The sequence below is a fragment of the Rhineura floridana genome, chromosome 1 (genome assembly GCF_030035675.1).
Source record: "Rhineura floridana isolate rRhiFlo1 chromosome 1, rRhiFlo1.hap2, whole genome shotgun sequence".
NCBI lineage: Eukaryota > Metazoa > Chordata > Lepidosauria > Squamata > Rhineuridae > Rhineura > Rhineura floridana.
This window is the reverse complement of record NC_084480.1, coordinates 120208429-120224668: the sequence shown is the minus strand read 5'-3', so window position 1 is coordinate 120224668 and position 16240 is coordinate 120208429. Positions and strand designations below refer to the sequence as shown.

Sequence of the window (16240 nt, the reverse complement as noted above, 5' to 3'; positions counted from 1 at the left end):
GGGGCTATTAGAGACTGTGAAGGCTGTTTCCCCACCAGAGGATAAGGAGGCAGGTCTGGCAACATCTCCCAGTGAGAGGTGGTGCATCAAGAAAAAAGAGGAGACTCTTCCTCCTAGGTAGAGTGCCTGCCTTCAGGACAGGGATTCTCGCAAGTTGCAGGGCATTCTTTGCCTCTGCTTAAAAGCTTGATGGGTAGCCAGAGAAACTCATTGGAACAACTTCACAGTCCCAGACAGTCTTTAAACGTTTGTCTCTGATCTTGGATACCCGAACCTTGGCCTTGAACCTGAACCAGTCTTGGTGTTGCTGCCCCTTTGCCTTGTAAGAGCACCTGGACTATATGCTGCTCTTTCCACAATGCTGAACTGGTACTGTCTGCAGCAATAAACATTCACTTCTTTACTTACAAGAAATTGTACCTGTTGTCATGTTTTGTACATACAGGTACAAATTTGGCTAATAAAGGAGCTGGAGTGTTTCATTTTTTAAAAAATGTTTGTTTCAAATCCTACCCGACCAAAAGCAGGCTAGGAGAAGACTTGAGTGACTTCTGGAGAGAATTTTTTCAGGGATGCAGAAGAGAGTTCATTCAGCATATCTGAACTCCACAAACCACATCTGCCTACATCTATGCCTGTGCTGAACCCTCTCTCTGTGCACTCCTGCCTTTCAGATGGTGAGCCACAAGAGGTACTGTTTTCCACACATCTGGATGTGAGATGCCGGTATGAGGCTGTCTAATACAGAGAGTTGGTATAGCAATATATGTTAAAATGCTCAGCCCATCTCATTTGTGAATTATTCCTGTAACTGTTCTCTGTTTTTGAGACAACAGTTTGAAGGATGTTCTCACAGACAATGCTAAGGCGATATATCCACCAGGCAATTTCTTTTGATGCCATAGAGAGATAAAATTTCAGACTGCAGCTGGCAAAAAAGGAGACCAGCTTGATATTTCACAGGAAGCTTGATGTTTCACAGCTTGATATTTCACAGGAAGGCCAGGGGCCTTGCTTTCAAATGGATCTGCTGGTAGTGAAGTCCCTCCTTATAGCTTATTTGCCAGTGTAGGCCCTCCATATGTTGCTGGATGACAACTCCCATTATCATTGACTTTTGTCCATGCTGGCTGGGGCTGATGGGAGTTGTAGCTAAAAAACATCTAAAGGGCACCACTTTGGCTACACCTGCTTTATGGCATTGCATCCACTCAACAGACATTACTGTGGAAATCAAATGGGTTATATTTCCAACTGCGTCCTTCCACATACGGAAGGCTCTTCAATCCGGCGAGACTTCTGTGACTACAAGGGAGGTGGAATGTGATTTTCACTGATATCCCTTTCCCTTTGCAGCCATCTGCTCCAGAGGGCCAAGAGATCATTTGAACCAGTGTAGGGGGGTGCAGGAGAAAGGGGAGATTTGAGAAAATCACCTTCCTCTCCCTGTATTCACAGAGGCCTTTGCTGGAGTAAAGAGCCTTTCATGAGTGGAAGGACACAACTTCCCTCCACAACCCATTGTGATTGTTATATGCACATTTATGTCGTTTTAATACATTAGTTACTCACTTAAAACCCATGTGATTAATCCACTGATTTTTTTAAAAACCAGGCAATAGCCCTTATTCTAAGTAATGAAGGTTCCACATTTGCATTTCAGATGTAAGAAATGAACAAAATTCTTCAGTGTCTTACAAAGATCCCCCCATTTAAAAAGAAATGATTACTTATGGTCCAAAAGTAAGAGGACAGCAAGACAACAAAAGCTGTGAAGGAGGTTATACAGCTGCAATGGACAGAAGATTAACTGTGAATGAGCTTAGAATCAGAGGGCTGGAACTGCTACATAAAAAGGGAAGCCAGTGTGGGTTAGTGGTCAGAGTGTTGGACTAGGACCTGGGAGACCAGAGTTCAAATCCTGACTCAGCCATGGTGCTCACTGGGTGACCTTGGACCTCTCGGACCTCTCAGCCTAACCCAGTCTTTCCCAACTAGTGGGCCACCAGATGTTGTTGGACCACAATTCCCATCTTTCCCGACCATTGGCAATGCTGGCTGAGGCTGATGGGAGTTATGGTCCAACAACATCTGGTGGCCCACTAGTTGGGAAAGGCTGGCCTAACCTGTCTCACAAGGCTGTTGTGATAATACAGGAAGCGGAAGAACCATGTTTGCCACCTTGAGCTCCCTGGAGAAAAGTTGGGATATAAATGTGTAATAAATATTTAATAAATATTTTGCTTAATTACACATATTATCTGTTCCAATATCAGCTCTACTGAGATTAGAGTCAAAGAATGTAGGAAGCAATGAAGAGTGTCAGTGGGGTGTAGTGGATACAGTACCAGCCTTGGACTGGAGAGGCCATGGCTCCAATCCCTGCTCAGAGGGATAACCTTGGGAGACCACTCATCATGTCTCACCCTAATGTGCCGCACAGGTTTATTGTGAGGATGTATAAAACACAAACATGTACATTCCTGAGCTTGCTGAAGAAAGTGTGAGATTCATATGTAATAAACTGAAAACTGAAATTGTAGATTTTGATTTTAACAAAAGGTATCCTTTTGCAGCGTAATGAATTGACATCCTTGACATACAAATTTGAAAAAAATGCATGTATTAAGGTTAACAAAACAATATTTGTCCCCCTCCAACACCTCATTATTTTCATTCCACAGCAGGCAGGAAGCAAGCAGGGGATGAGGGAGGAAAACAATTTTTGACATTTAAAGCTACAGGATCTCTCTCTCTCTCTCTCTCTCTCTCTCTCTCTCTCCTTCTAGCTCCACAGGAAGAGCCTCAGCCTATGGTTTCCAGCTGACCCTTATTGTGCTTCCAGAATGATATTCTCACCATGTTACTGTTCATTTCAGTTGTGCCTGTCACCATATAAGAGGAAAACTTTGTGTGATTTGTGTATCCACAATTATGAGAGGCCTCTTCTTGCTTTTCTGCTCTAAATCACCTTCTAAAGCTCCTTTCCCCCCTTTTTATTCTAAATAAACACACATCTGGAACCATGTGGAGGAATGCATTTGTTGCACTGCCTCAGGCAGAAACATGACATAAGATGTGTGCAAGCTTCATGTGTCTATGTCCCAGCAGACAGAGGAGGATGTTGCTCTACCGGTGTTACTGAATACATCTTAAGACATAAGTGAGTCTGTATCATCCACATTTTTAAAAAGTACAAGGCCCATGGCCCCAGAAAGGTTTCTCTTCCAATCTCCCAGTGGAGACAGGTCCATTAGGGAGAATGGGGCACTGCCCCATCAACCTCAGTCTGTCTTAGCCACAGGCATTGCCTGCCATCTTATTTCCAACCAGTCAGGGGGTGGCTCAACCTGTCATTGGCTTTGGCTGTGTCTACTGCTGGTTCCCCCGCTTGGTGCCAGCAACTACTGGCTTCATATTTATGTACAGCATTCAGTGTATGTTAGCTAACTGCTGTAGTAGATGTTTGCTAAAGAGTATTATTAATTTAAAATGTTGGTTTATTTTCTACATACTTGTAGATTTCTCTTGATAAAACAGAGAGAAAATGGGGGAAAGCCTCAATATTTCATCTAGCAGGCACAAGCAACAAAATGCAAAAACCTTGCATGAAGAATTGGAACTTGTATGCCCTGACACAAATCAGTCTTATAATGGAGGAGGTCAGGTGTTTACTACAATGGTGTTGACCTTGTCAGGGTTTTGAGATTTATCAGCGTTGTCCGGGAACTATCAAGCTGCTGTTGCAGGCTCTTTCTCCCTGTTCTCAGAAGAACCATAAAGTTTGAGAAAGAGTTGTGTACAGAAGGGATTTTTTTTCTGTTCCTGGAACTTTTGTGAGTAGTTTCCCCAGTGCGTGTCTGTTCTCTGCTATTCAGCTATTTGCACAGAAATAAATGTTTAGCTTTGAAAGTATGTTAAGAACAAAGCTGCAGAAATTCACTGGAATTTCCTTCATTTCCATCCATCTGGCTTTCATTGCCTGCTCCTCTTTCCTCCTACACACACCCACACACCCCAAATCTTTTTAACACATGCTGACCAAGCTGTAGGGGAAAAAATGTAATTCGTAACACCCATCATAGCATTTGTCCATGCACTTGGTAGCACTCCCTTATCACTCCCTTATCCAAGTCCATTCACGCCATTAGAGTCATCAAGAATGAAGATTATGCAACTAAAAAAATGTTAATGGCCCATGTATTGACGAAGGTTGCCAAATGCTTATATTAAGCTAATGTCCCTTATTACAGAACCAAAAATATCCACCAGATTCAATGGGCATCTCTTATTTTAAAAGGCTACATCCCCTGTTAAGTTCTGTGGACACATTTCTAAGAGTACCAATCCAAATCTCTGATCTGTCATAACCACATAAGAAGAGCCTGCAGGATCAGGCTAATGGCCCTTCTAGTCCAGCATCCTCTTCTCACAGTGGCCAAGCAGATGCCTATGGGAAGCCCGCAAGCAGGACCTAAGCACAAGAGCACTCTCCCTTCCTGTGGTTTCCAGCAATCGGTATTTGGAAGCATACTGCCTCCGACCTTGGAGGCAGAGCATAGCCATCAAGACTAGTAACCGATGATAGCCTTATCCTCCATGAATTTGTCTAACTCTCTTTTAAAGCCATCTAAGTTGGTGGCCATCACTGCCTCTTGTGGGAGCGAATTCCATAGCTTAACTGTATTTTGTATGTGAAGAAGTACTTTCTTTCGTCTGTCCTGAATCTTCCAACATTCAGCTTGAGTTCTAGTATTATGAGAGAGGGAGAAAAACTATTCTCTATCCATTTTCTCCAAGCATAATTTTATACGCTTCTATTATGGCACCACTTACCCTTTCTCTAATCTGAAAAGCCCCAAACGCTGCAACCTTTCATCATAGGGGAGTCACTGCACCCTCTTGATCATTCTGGTTGCCCTTTTAAAAATCTTTTCCAACTCTACAATATCCTTTTTGAAGTGAGGCAACCAGAACTGGGGCGGTGGAGGGTTGGTGTCCCAGCCCAGAAGAACTATGGCTTTTACTGGCATGGAGTTCCGTGCTCCATCCACCAAAAGTACAGGCAGGTACACCAAAAGTACACCAAAAGTAGGCTTCCTGCCACCAGCTGCCTGTAGAAAGCTCCAAAAACAGTGTTCTGAGGGCAGGAATGGGAAGGGGCTGAGGAGGTCCCCACTGCCATCACTTGATGGCATTTGGCCCAGTGAGGGACCGATTGCTATGCAAGCTTGGTGGCCCCACTGCTGGTGGCTCCACTGCTCCGTCATGCCTTGCTACTGTCCGGCTACACTTTGGATTGTTCTGTAAAAAAAGGTAAAGGTGTCCCCGCACTTATAGTGCAAGTTGTTTCCGACTCTTAGGGTGACGTTTTGCGACGTTTACAAGGCAGACCGTATATATGGGGTGGGATTGCCAGTTCCATCCCTGGCCTTTCTTTACCCCCCAGCATATGCCGGGTACTCATTTTACCGACCACAGATGGATGGAAGGCTGAGTGGACCTCGACCCCTTTTACCGGAGATTCGACTTCCTCCTTTCATTGGAATCGAACTCTGGCCGTGAGCAGAGCTTCGGCTGCATTACCGCAGCTTACCACTCTGCGCCACGGAGGATCTGTAAAGCACCACTGATATTTGGTATATTGATTTGAACAACATAATCATTGTGAATGTGAGCCATCTTCCTGCCAAAGATTTACGGGAAGTGGGTGGTAACTGGCTATGTCATACTCACAGCAGATCCACTTAAATGAATGGATTTACTTCATCATTACTAACTTAAGTCCAATGATCTAAGTGGGTCTGCTCTGAGTATCACCACGCCCAGTGACTATGGCACATAGGGGTACATAAGAAGCTGCTTTATACCAAGTCAGACCATTGTCTATCGAGTTCAGTACTGTCTACACTGACTGGCAGCCAGTGTTTCAGGGTTTCAGACAGAGGCCTACATGGAGATGTTGGGGATTGAACCTGGGACCTTCTGCATGTAATAAGCAGATGCGCTACCTCTTAGCTATGGCCCGTTCCCAAAATCAATGTCAGTTTTCCTTGGTGTAACCCTTCTATGGCATGGAATTGCTGAATCAAAGTGCTTTATCTGCTAAATCCAAAGTGCTGAATCCTTAGAGTGCTTTAAAAATCCAAGCCATAGCAAATGGAATAATATTTTCCTTGTCTCTACAAATTTATCTCTGTTGAAGAAATTGTTTCGGCTTCATTGACGGCATGCTTTAGCTTATGAAGTCATCTGCCAAAGATGTTTTAGAAAGAATATTCCATCTCAGGGGGCAGAGGATTGGACTAGATCTACCTGCAGGTAATCCTTTCTCTACATTGATTCATATGCAAAGGGACCTCTGAACATATGCCAGTTCATTGCACAGGATTCTGGAGTTCAAGGGTGTACACTAAATTTATGTAAGTTTAGAATACACCCAGCACTCCCCTGCAGGGAAAAGATAGTAGTGGACAATTCACTTTCTGAGAAAGTTTAAAGGAATCCCAGAGTTGCTTGAAATGTACTTTGTAAACTACTGGACAAGAACATTCATTGCTTCATTTCTAGTACAGTAAAACTATGATTTATAGTTGATGCCTAATGCTGCATTTCCTGAAGTGTTCTGAAGGCTATATAGAGATATGGTTGAAATATATTCAGCTTTTAATGTGAGGTGAGATAGACACATGCTTCACCCACATATCCACCAAATCTCTAACATCTTGTTTACCAAATGCTTGTGTAAACGGCTCATGTGTGGACTGTATCACATATTATATTAAATCTTTGTGACTAGGAGCGAGGGATGGAAGGGTGTGTCAATTTTGGTTTTCTCAGTTTCTCGTTTTTCCAATCTTAAATTTAGTTCCCCACATTTCTGCAGCAATCTGTGATTTTTTTAAAAAAAAATCCTCATGAAAATTCTCCAGCATTTAGTCAGTTCTGCTAAACACAATTTTGTATGTCATTTTGATGAATGTATAAATTTTTGCAAGAAATTTCTCCTAACGTAATGCCATTTTATCTGTCATTTTCATGAACATATTCATTTTATGTACTTCCCCTAATATATGCATTTTTGCAAACACTGCTTAGTTGGAGAATTGCATTGCAAAATTTGGGTACGTGTGAATTTTGCAGGATGGCTGTGTTTCAGTTCTCATGTTGTTTCAGAAAGTGCAAATTTGATAAATTCAGCTTTGAATGAGAACTGAATCAAACTTCTCCTCCATTCCCTACTAGGGGCCTCAGAAAACTGTGGTTTCCAGTTATGTGTTTTCAGTCGTCCTGCCCTCCTCCACATGTTACAATGGTCACCAGGAGGGCACACCAGTCAATTTACTATGGTATGACACTTAGAAGCAATCTGCAGGCTTGATCCAGCTCTTTGTTTCTGCACATTTAATCTCTATTAATCTATTATTCTCAATTTTTGTGGGAAATTAGCCAGCTCTTCCTTTCAGTGTTTTACTTTGCCCGCCCAGTGACCCCAGAAAAATTCCTGCAGACAACCATGCATCCTCTACGTGAAGGCTGTCTGGTTTAAAAGAAGTTTAAAAATAAAGAACCCTGAGATGAGAGAGCAGGGGCCTTGAAGTTGCTCTCAGTCAGCACCTGGGCATTTGAGCAGGCACACAGGTTAACTACTAATAGTCTTCCCCGCTACACACATAGATTAGCATATGGAATTTTTATGCAGACCTACGGTCACACTCACACCATACATTTAAAGCACATGGCTTCTCTCAAAGAATCCAAGACTCTTTGGGGAAAGCTGCAACAGTTAAAATGGTGTGTGTTTTAAATGTATGGGTGAATGTGACCTATATCATGTTTTTGTCCATTTTTTTGTGCTGCATGATAATCAGTGAGCAGCCACCCCATTGATTATGGAAACAAATCAGATGAGCTACATTTAAAGTGGTTATAGGTGACCTAAATCTGATGCTGAACCAACATCTCAGACTATGTTTTTGCCAACCCCTGCATAATGCTCTTATGTTTAAAGACTGTAACTGATCACTTCATGGTATTCTGCATTCTTTTCTGTATTGAGTTTCCCCAGAAGGAACAAACCTGTGTGAACAATCCTAGGCATTTGAAATATTTTTGATATTTGCAGTCTGTATAGGCCAGTATGGTATATATTATACAGGTGTGTGTTTAAATATCCTTGAAGCATCAAAGATTACTGGGGTCACTGAAAATTTCTCAATTCCTTATTCTGTTTAGCCATTCATACACAGGAAACTAAAAACATGAGCACATACCAATGAACAAAACTAACATTCTCACTCTGGGTAGCTTGGTGATCTGTATCATCCTTTTGCCACACATCAAGTGCAGATGTGTGATAAATGTGTGAAAGAATATTATGGGCTCATAATTTGGGTTTGTTTGAGTGTTTCTTAATGTTTTTGAACTTGGGTCCCCATTTGAAACTTATTCTATATTCCAGGACAACCACTCATTCACTCACTCACTCACTCACTCACTCACTCACTCACTCACTCACTCACTCACTCACTCACTCACTCTCACTCATGCACGCACGCACGCACGCACGCACTCACTCACTCACGCACTCACTCACTCACTCAGCATCAAGCATGCACTGGGCAGGTGAGAGAGCTTCCAGATCAAATAAATCCCACCCTACTCCTGTGCATGAGAATCTGTGAACTGGTCTGCAGGAATATTAAAGATTATTGTAGCAGACATACTCCCTGTTTCTTATCATCACTCTTATCTTGCTTCATTTCCACCAGCTGAGACCACCCAATGTGGTGTAGTAATAGAGTGTTGGACCAAAGAGATCCAGGCTCAAAATGCACACTTTAGGCCAGCCATCATAGCCTTTTTCAAACATTCACTCACTGGCCCTTGGGGGTGAAGGTCTGTGAAGTGAGGAGCTTGCTCTATGCATGTAGGCTCCCCAAGTGATACAGAACCATGATTGCTCAGGGTTATACATCATGCAGAGAGTCTATGGGTATATAACAACCTCCTCACTTTAGACTTTCTTCTAACACACAACAATGAGAATATGATGGAAGGGACAGAGCAGCAAGTATGGCTTCACTCACCCCTAATGCAACTGTAATCACATGAAGAGAGAATGCAGTTATGAAACCACCTGCATCTTAAGAGGCTAACATAGATTTTAAAAAGTAACAAATAAAAAAGCCATCTCCTCCCCACAAAATCTGGTAACTGTAGTTCCATTTAATATGTGTTTATATATATGGAAAACCAGAGCTTGGAAAAGTTACTTTTTTGAACTACAACTCCCATCAGCCCAATCCAGTGGCCATGCTGGCTGGGGCTGATGGGAGTTGTAGTTTAAAAAAAGTAACTTTTCCAAGCTCTGTGGAAAACACACACACACACACTCTTCTTGTGCAGTTTGCTATAAGGGAGTGAACAGACTTCTGAGGAATACTCAGAATATACTCCTTGGCAATATACTCGAGACTTCTGCGGAATTCATGACATTGCATTTCATGAATATGCAAGCTGTGTACACAATAGTAGAGCTGTATACTCGTACAATTATTCACATGTGATGTTAAACAAATACATAGTCTGTGTACCTGTGTACACAATAATTGAGCTGTACAAATCAACAAGTGTACACTCATTCACACAAACAGTTGTACTTGTATCTCTGTTTAATGCAACATGTGAGCAAGCCTACAGTGTCTGAGGCATGGGAAGACGAACAGGCAGGAAAACAAGTGAGGCCCAAAGTGAGGAAATAGGTGAGAATAGATGCAAAGACCTATTCTGAATTTACTGGAATTTGTGAGTCCCCAATTGGTTACATGCCAACAATCCTGAGAATAACCTTAAGAACATAAGAACATAAGAAGAGCCTGCTGGATCAGGCCAGTGACCCATCTAGTCCAGCATCCTGTTCTCACAGTGGCCAGCCAGGTGCCTGGGGGAAGCCCGCAAGCACGACCTGAGTGCAAGAACACTCTCCCCTCCTGAGGCTTCCAGCAACTGGTTTTCAGAAACATACTGCCTCTGACTAGGGTGGCAGAGCACAGCCATCATGGCTAGTAGCCATTAATAGCCCTGTCCTCCATGAATTTGTCTAATCTTCTTTTAAAGCCATCCAAGCTGGTGGCCATTACTGCATCTTGTGGGAGCAAATTCCATAGTTTAACTATGTGCTGAGTAAAGAAGTACTTCCTTTTGTCTGTCCTGAATCTTCCAACATTCAGCTTCTCTGAATGTCCACGAGTTCTAGTATTATGAGAGAGGGAGAAGAACTTTTCTCTATCCACTTTCTCAATGCCATGCATAATTTTATACACTTCTACCATGTCTCCTCTGACCTGCCTTTTCTCTAAACTAAAAAGCCCCAAATGCTGCAACCTTTCCTCATAAGGGAGTCGTTCCATCCCCTTGGTCATTCTGGTTGCCCTCTTCTGAACCTTTTCCAACTCTATGATATCCTTTTTGAGATGAGGCGACCAGAACTGTATGCAGTATTCCAAATGCGGCCGCACCATAGATTTATACAACGGCATTATGATATCGGCTGTTTTATTTTCAATACCTTTCCTAATTATCCCTAGCATGGAATTTGCCTTTTTCACAGCTGCCACACACTGGGTCGACATTTTCATTGTGCTGTTCACTACAACCCCAAGGTCTCTCTCCTGGTCAGTCACCACCAGTTCAGACCCCATGAGCGTATATGTGAAATTCAGATTTTTGCTCCAATATGCATAATTTTACACTTGTTTATATTGAATTGCATTTGCCATTTTCCCGCCCATTCACTCAGTTTGGAGAGGTCTTTTTGGAGCTCTTCGCAATCCCTTTTTGTTTTAACAACCCTGAACAATTTAGTGTCGTCAGCAAACTTGGCCACTTCACTGCTCACTCCTAATTCTAGGTCATTAATGAACAAGTTGAAAAGTACAGGTCCCAATACTGATCATTGAGGGACTCCACTTTCTACAGCCCTCCATCGGGAGAACTGTCCGTTTATTCCTACTCTCTTTCTGCTTCTTAACCAATTCCTTATCCACAAGAGGACCTCTCCTCTTATTCCATGGCTGCTAAGCTTCCTCAGAAGTCTTTGGTGAGGTACCTTGTCAAACGCTTTTTGAAAGTCTAAGTACACTATGTCCACTGGATCACTTCTATCTATATGCTTGTTGACACTCTCAAAGAATTCTAATAGGTTACTGAGACAGGACTTTCCTTTGCAGAAGCCATGCTGGCTCTGCTTCAGCAAGGCTTGTTCTTCTATGTGCTTAGTTAATCTAGCTTTAATAATACTTTCTATCAGTTTTCCAGGGACAGAAGTTAAGCTAACTGGCCTGTAATTTCCGGGATCCCCCCTGGATCCCTTTTTGAATATTGGCATTACATTTGCCACTTTCCAGTCCTCAGGCACGGAGGAGGACCTCAGGGACAAGTTACATATTTTAGTTAGCAGATCAGCAATTTCACATTTGAGTTGAATATATTCAGGTGGATATGCAACAATTCCATCATAAATCAGTGATCTATTCCAGCAAATGTGGCCCCAATTCTGTTGGATTCAGTGATCCTCAAATATTATTTGGGATGGTGCAAATTTAGTTTCAAGATATTGAAGAACAACAGTTCTTCTATATGCCTTCTGAAGCAAAGAGCAAACAACAGCCTACCTCGGGGGACAAGGTTCCAGGTTACAGGATTTCAGCAACTGTGGGGGACGCCGGCTGCTCACACATAGATTTTCATCTGCAAACTCTCTTGTCTGTTTATTCAGGCAAGCCACTACTGCCTCTTGGACACCTGCACACACACACAATATTACATTAAAATGAATTTTAATGTAACAGAATCAGGACAGAATAATCAGAGTAGGAGTCAGGGGTGTACAGCGTAGACATGACACCAGCAGGGGTCCTTTTGAGTTGCTGCAGAGTTCATTGCCTCTGGGAGAGCAATCTGACACTTTTGGCTGTCAACAGGGCACAATCACATAATGCTGCCACCGATAGAGTAAGAAGGGCACCTGGACCCAGCCTGTAGGAAGTAAAAATGTAATGCCACATGCTGGATTATCTGTTTGTTGCTACATCCTGTACCTAGATCAGGATAGTAAAATGAAGTTTGCAAAGAAACTGGAATTTCTTCACTGGCAAGATGCAAATTAACAACAAAAAAAGAGAGCTTGCAAACTCTTTTCTGATTAGGAAAACATCTCAATCCATTCACATTACTGTATTTGGTTTACTCTTTCTACAAAGAAACACATAAATGGAACCATTGCCTCTTTCAGCTAAAAGTGACTGCCCAGTTAAAGTTTCTAGTTCTGAAGCAAAGAGAATGTTGGTGTACCAAGATGACACAGCAACAGCATGGGCCAGGTTCTTACCCTATCTGTACAAACCGAAGTCCAGAAAATGTAGGTATAAGTGGACTTTGTTACACCAAGCTAAATGGAAATTAAATGACTTTGGGGGTCACAGCATCTGTTAACAATTTTCTTGTACTCCTGCTACAACTACAAGCACAATGCCAAAAATGGTTTTTATCCCATTTACAAAAATTTAATTCACAGTATAATCCTATACATGTATTTTCACAAATACTTTCCATTAAATTCAATGTGGCTTACTTCAAGATAAGGAAGAGCAGGATTGCAACCTGAGGGCTAAACTAGATGTTACTTTAACTGTGTAGCAAGCTATGTTATTTAATTATTGAGGGAGGGAGACACAGCATGTGGGAAGGGGAGGTTTAACCTTCTCTCTTTCTCTCTCTCTCTCACACACAAACCATGTGGATATAAAGCTTAGGGGGAGGGTGGTAAAGCTCCCATTTGAATTTTCAGGGGAGTGAGAGCAGAGGGACTTTGTCCCCATAAAATGTAGATTCAGGCTATATGGCACCACAGGAAAAGAGAGAGAGAGGGAGAGAGATGATGATGACTGTTTAATTAGATTGAACTTAAATTTTAATTAAATTTAGTTACATTTAGATCTTTCATGTTTTCTAGTTGTAATTTTGCATAACTCTGGTTACAAACTTGTCAAATGCCATAGTTTCCTCTTCAGCTGCTTCTCAAGTATCCAGTTGTTTCAGCCTTCATTTGATATACATATTCACTTTGTGAAAAAACTTTGTGGTTTAAAAATGTACCTATAGCTAACAGATATTTCTATCAAACTTTAAAAAGCAGGGAAATTGGGCAGCTGTAGTGAATGCACCAGGGGAGCAGGAGACCTGACCTCCCCTCTGAGATATTGGACTGCCCTACAAATTTGTCAAAATGCATACACAATTTGGGTTGGTCTTTCACAGTCCAATCTACTTCCTGTGTAGCTTGGAAGAATTTGGTAACATGTGCCTCTGACCATATGTTTTTTTTTAAGGTAAGAAATGGGATCCTGTGCAAGTTTGCTGAGAATGGATTGATCATTTGCATGTTCAGTGGGATTTACTCCCCTGTAATCATGCTTAGGATAGGTGAACCTGGCCAAGCAGCTGTGAGTCTGGCTTTTAGAACACTGACAGCTGGTTCTTACTGAGCATGCCCGACACTATCATTGGGTTCAAGCCAAAATTTCTTAAATTAATTAAAAATCAGCCAGGCATTTTTTAAACCTTTAAACTGCAGAAGATGAAGGTCAGCATGGGGCATTATAGGTACTCTGTGAACATGGCTGATTTTTAATGAATTTCAAGAGATTATGAGAACTCTGAGAGAAAAAAATCCAAAAGGGCTCTCGGGTTTTTCCCTCTCTTTTTAGACTTTGAACTCCCTATTCTCTCTGACTGTTACGTGTATCGCCACGAAAATTTACAGGGTTATTAAGCAAGTGTTTCTGAGTTCAGGACTATAAGTTTTGTAAGGTTTTGTTTTGAAATGAGCTTATGGAAAGCATCAGAATGACATGGGGGTATTTTCAATTCAACAGTGTGGAATGTGAAAAATCCACGCTGGCTGTAGTATATAGCCACTCTTGTGGCTGTATAATTAGTTCATTCACATGATTGGGCAAAATAGGGTTGTACTCAGTACTGCATCAGTGGTGTTTCACTCATGCAATGGGACTTCCTCTTCTCCCTTCATGTATCTCCAAAATCTGTTCCATAGAGTCTCCCCTTCCTCTGGAGCAGATTTTGAGGCATGTAGGGACCATTTCCACAGAGTGCACCCAAAGTGAATTCTCCCTTTGCATGTCCTACATCTTTCAGGTTAGGGGATCTCACTGAGCGCACTATACCCAAGAACCCCCAAAATTGTGAACTCAGTATTGCACCATGATTAGATCAAAAATATTTTTGTTATTATTATTTTTATCAGAAAATTATAACAGAACCAAGAGAGAACAATGTGGGCGATAATACAAATTCAAAAGTTCATTACAAGGATATTGCCATACTTCACATAATAGATCAGAAAAAGGAGGAGAATTATGAGGCAACTTAGTTACATCACACAGTATAATTACTCAAAATCACCAAATTTCCATGAGACGCAATTCTTTCTGCCGGTACTTGATACTAATTTTAAATGACTGATTCATGTAATAAAGTTCCACCAAATGGTGTGAAAGACACAAGTTGTTGCCTTACCATTTAGTGCTCATAAATTATATGTAATCACCTAAAAGATATTTCTCAACTACAAATTAAACCACTGCAATTGACAAGCTGATCTTGGGGTGGGGATATTCAGCAACTTGGTTTGGGGGACTTATATGAAACTCCCTTGGGAAAATGCCTCATAGCTGTCCATAATACCTTAATAGCCCTTTCCATAATAAAGAAAAATCTCTGTATGGTTCCATAGATAGTCCTGAAAATCCACTGACAGTGAGCAATACACTTTGGAAATTAGGGCAAGTTTTAAAAAAACTCCAGAAGTTGTCATTCCACCCCTCCCCCCACCCGTCCCCTAATGGCTTCCCAGCACACACTGAGGTTTTCCACATACTTGGATCAGCAATGCCAGAATAAGACCATGACAAGCGTAATGCAGCCTTTGGCTATGTCTTGGCATCCACCAAGTACACACAAATGCTAGGCCAGATATGTTAATTAAGTGAAGCTAAAATATGCAAATTAACTGCGGCACTCTAACGTGTTTCCAGTGTTCTTGGTGTTGACAGAAGTAGCCTGCCTCAGGACTCAGGAAACCAGATGCAAGACATTATTTTCTCTGTGACGTGAGGAGAATGAGCTGCCTTTGCCTTGTGGTTAATTCAGGGGCCATCCAATTGTGATTACAAGACTTTATTGAACAGCAATGTTTAGCTTAGATTAAACCTTTGGCCTCACCTTCACCAAAGCAGTAAAAGCAGCAGCAGCAATGTAATGGTTCACTCACCAAAGCATCAAACTCTTTTGAAGATGACAGTGTGTTTACAAAAGCATCAGGGAAGTTTGAGAAGCCATACTGAAGGAGCAAAAACAATACTGCCATATGTAGAGAAGCTACAGTACATTTATTTATTTTTATTCCAAAGCTTAAAAAGCCCCATGCCTTTTCATAGTGATGAATCAAAGCACTGTTGCTCAAAATACCGTGGCTCTTTTTGTTTTTATTTACAGTCACAGAGTTGTTAGCACCCCCTACCTTTTGCTTGCTTTTTTCTCTACGAGCTATTAGCCCAACAACACAAGCCAGTGTTACACTATTACCTGTCAGCATCTTACTCCTAGCTGCAATGTTTGTCAGTATGTGCAGTGCAAAAAATAGTCTCTCACTGTAGACAGCAGGGGCAAGTGCAAGTGATTGGAAATAGGAATAGATTAACATTTTGGGCTGTGTCAAATACAAGATGTTTAGGTGCATCTCTGGGGTGGCCACTTTCAAACTGACAACAAGGACAAAATGCATCTCCAAAAAGGAGGACAAAAGAGGACACAGATTTGCATAAAATGAGCCTATGCTAAATAGAAATGTTATACATCTTACCATAGTAGGAAAGAGTGTGGCCATGTGACCTGTGTGCTTGCTCTCTAGATGCTAAATAGTGACAGTCAACTTCAAGGTCCCTGATTCAACTGGACTTGTGTGAATGCTACAGATGCATCCTTGCAAACATGAAACATATACCAACACTGGTCAGAAAGCTGGAATTGGCTCCATTTCCCTGCCAAGTGTGTGCTCAATGGCAAATCTGGGTTTGATGAGGCATTTGTAATATGTGAAACAGCCCTTAGGGATCAGCAGGAGAGGCTCTGTGGACCTCTGTGGCTTGTACGTTACTTA

At 41.8% G+C, this 16240-nt stretch overlaps 1 protein-coding gene across 11 annotated transcripts in view; it reads right to left on the bottom strand.

Annotated features, from left to right (window-relative positions):
- Positions 1-16240, bottom strand: part of ADAMTSL1 (ADAMTS like 1) — an 815531-nt gene that overhangs the window by 113236 nt on the left and 686055 nt on the right. For all 11 annotated transcript variants that reach the window (XR_009763308.1, XM_061630623.1, XM_061630637.1 and 8 more), the window contains one exon: positions 11676-11805. Coding sequence is in view for 10 of the 11 variants with exons in the window: in XM_061630623.1 (XP_061486607.1) it covers positions 11676-11805 (130 nt within the window). In the remaining variant the exon portion in view is untranslated. The remainder of the gene's footprint in view (positions 1-11675; positions 11806-16240) is intronic.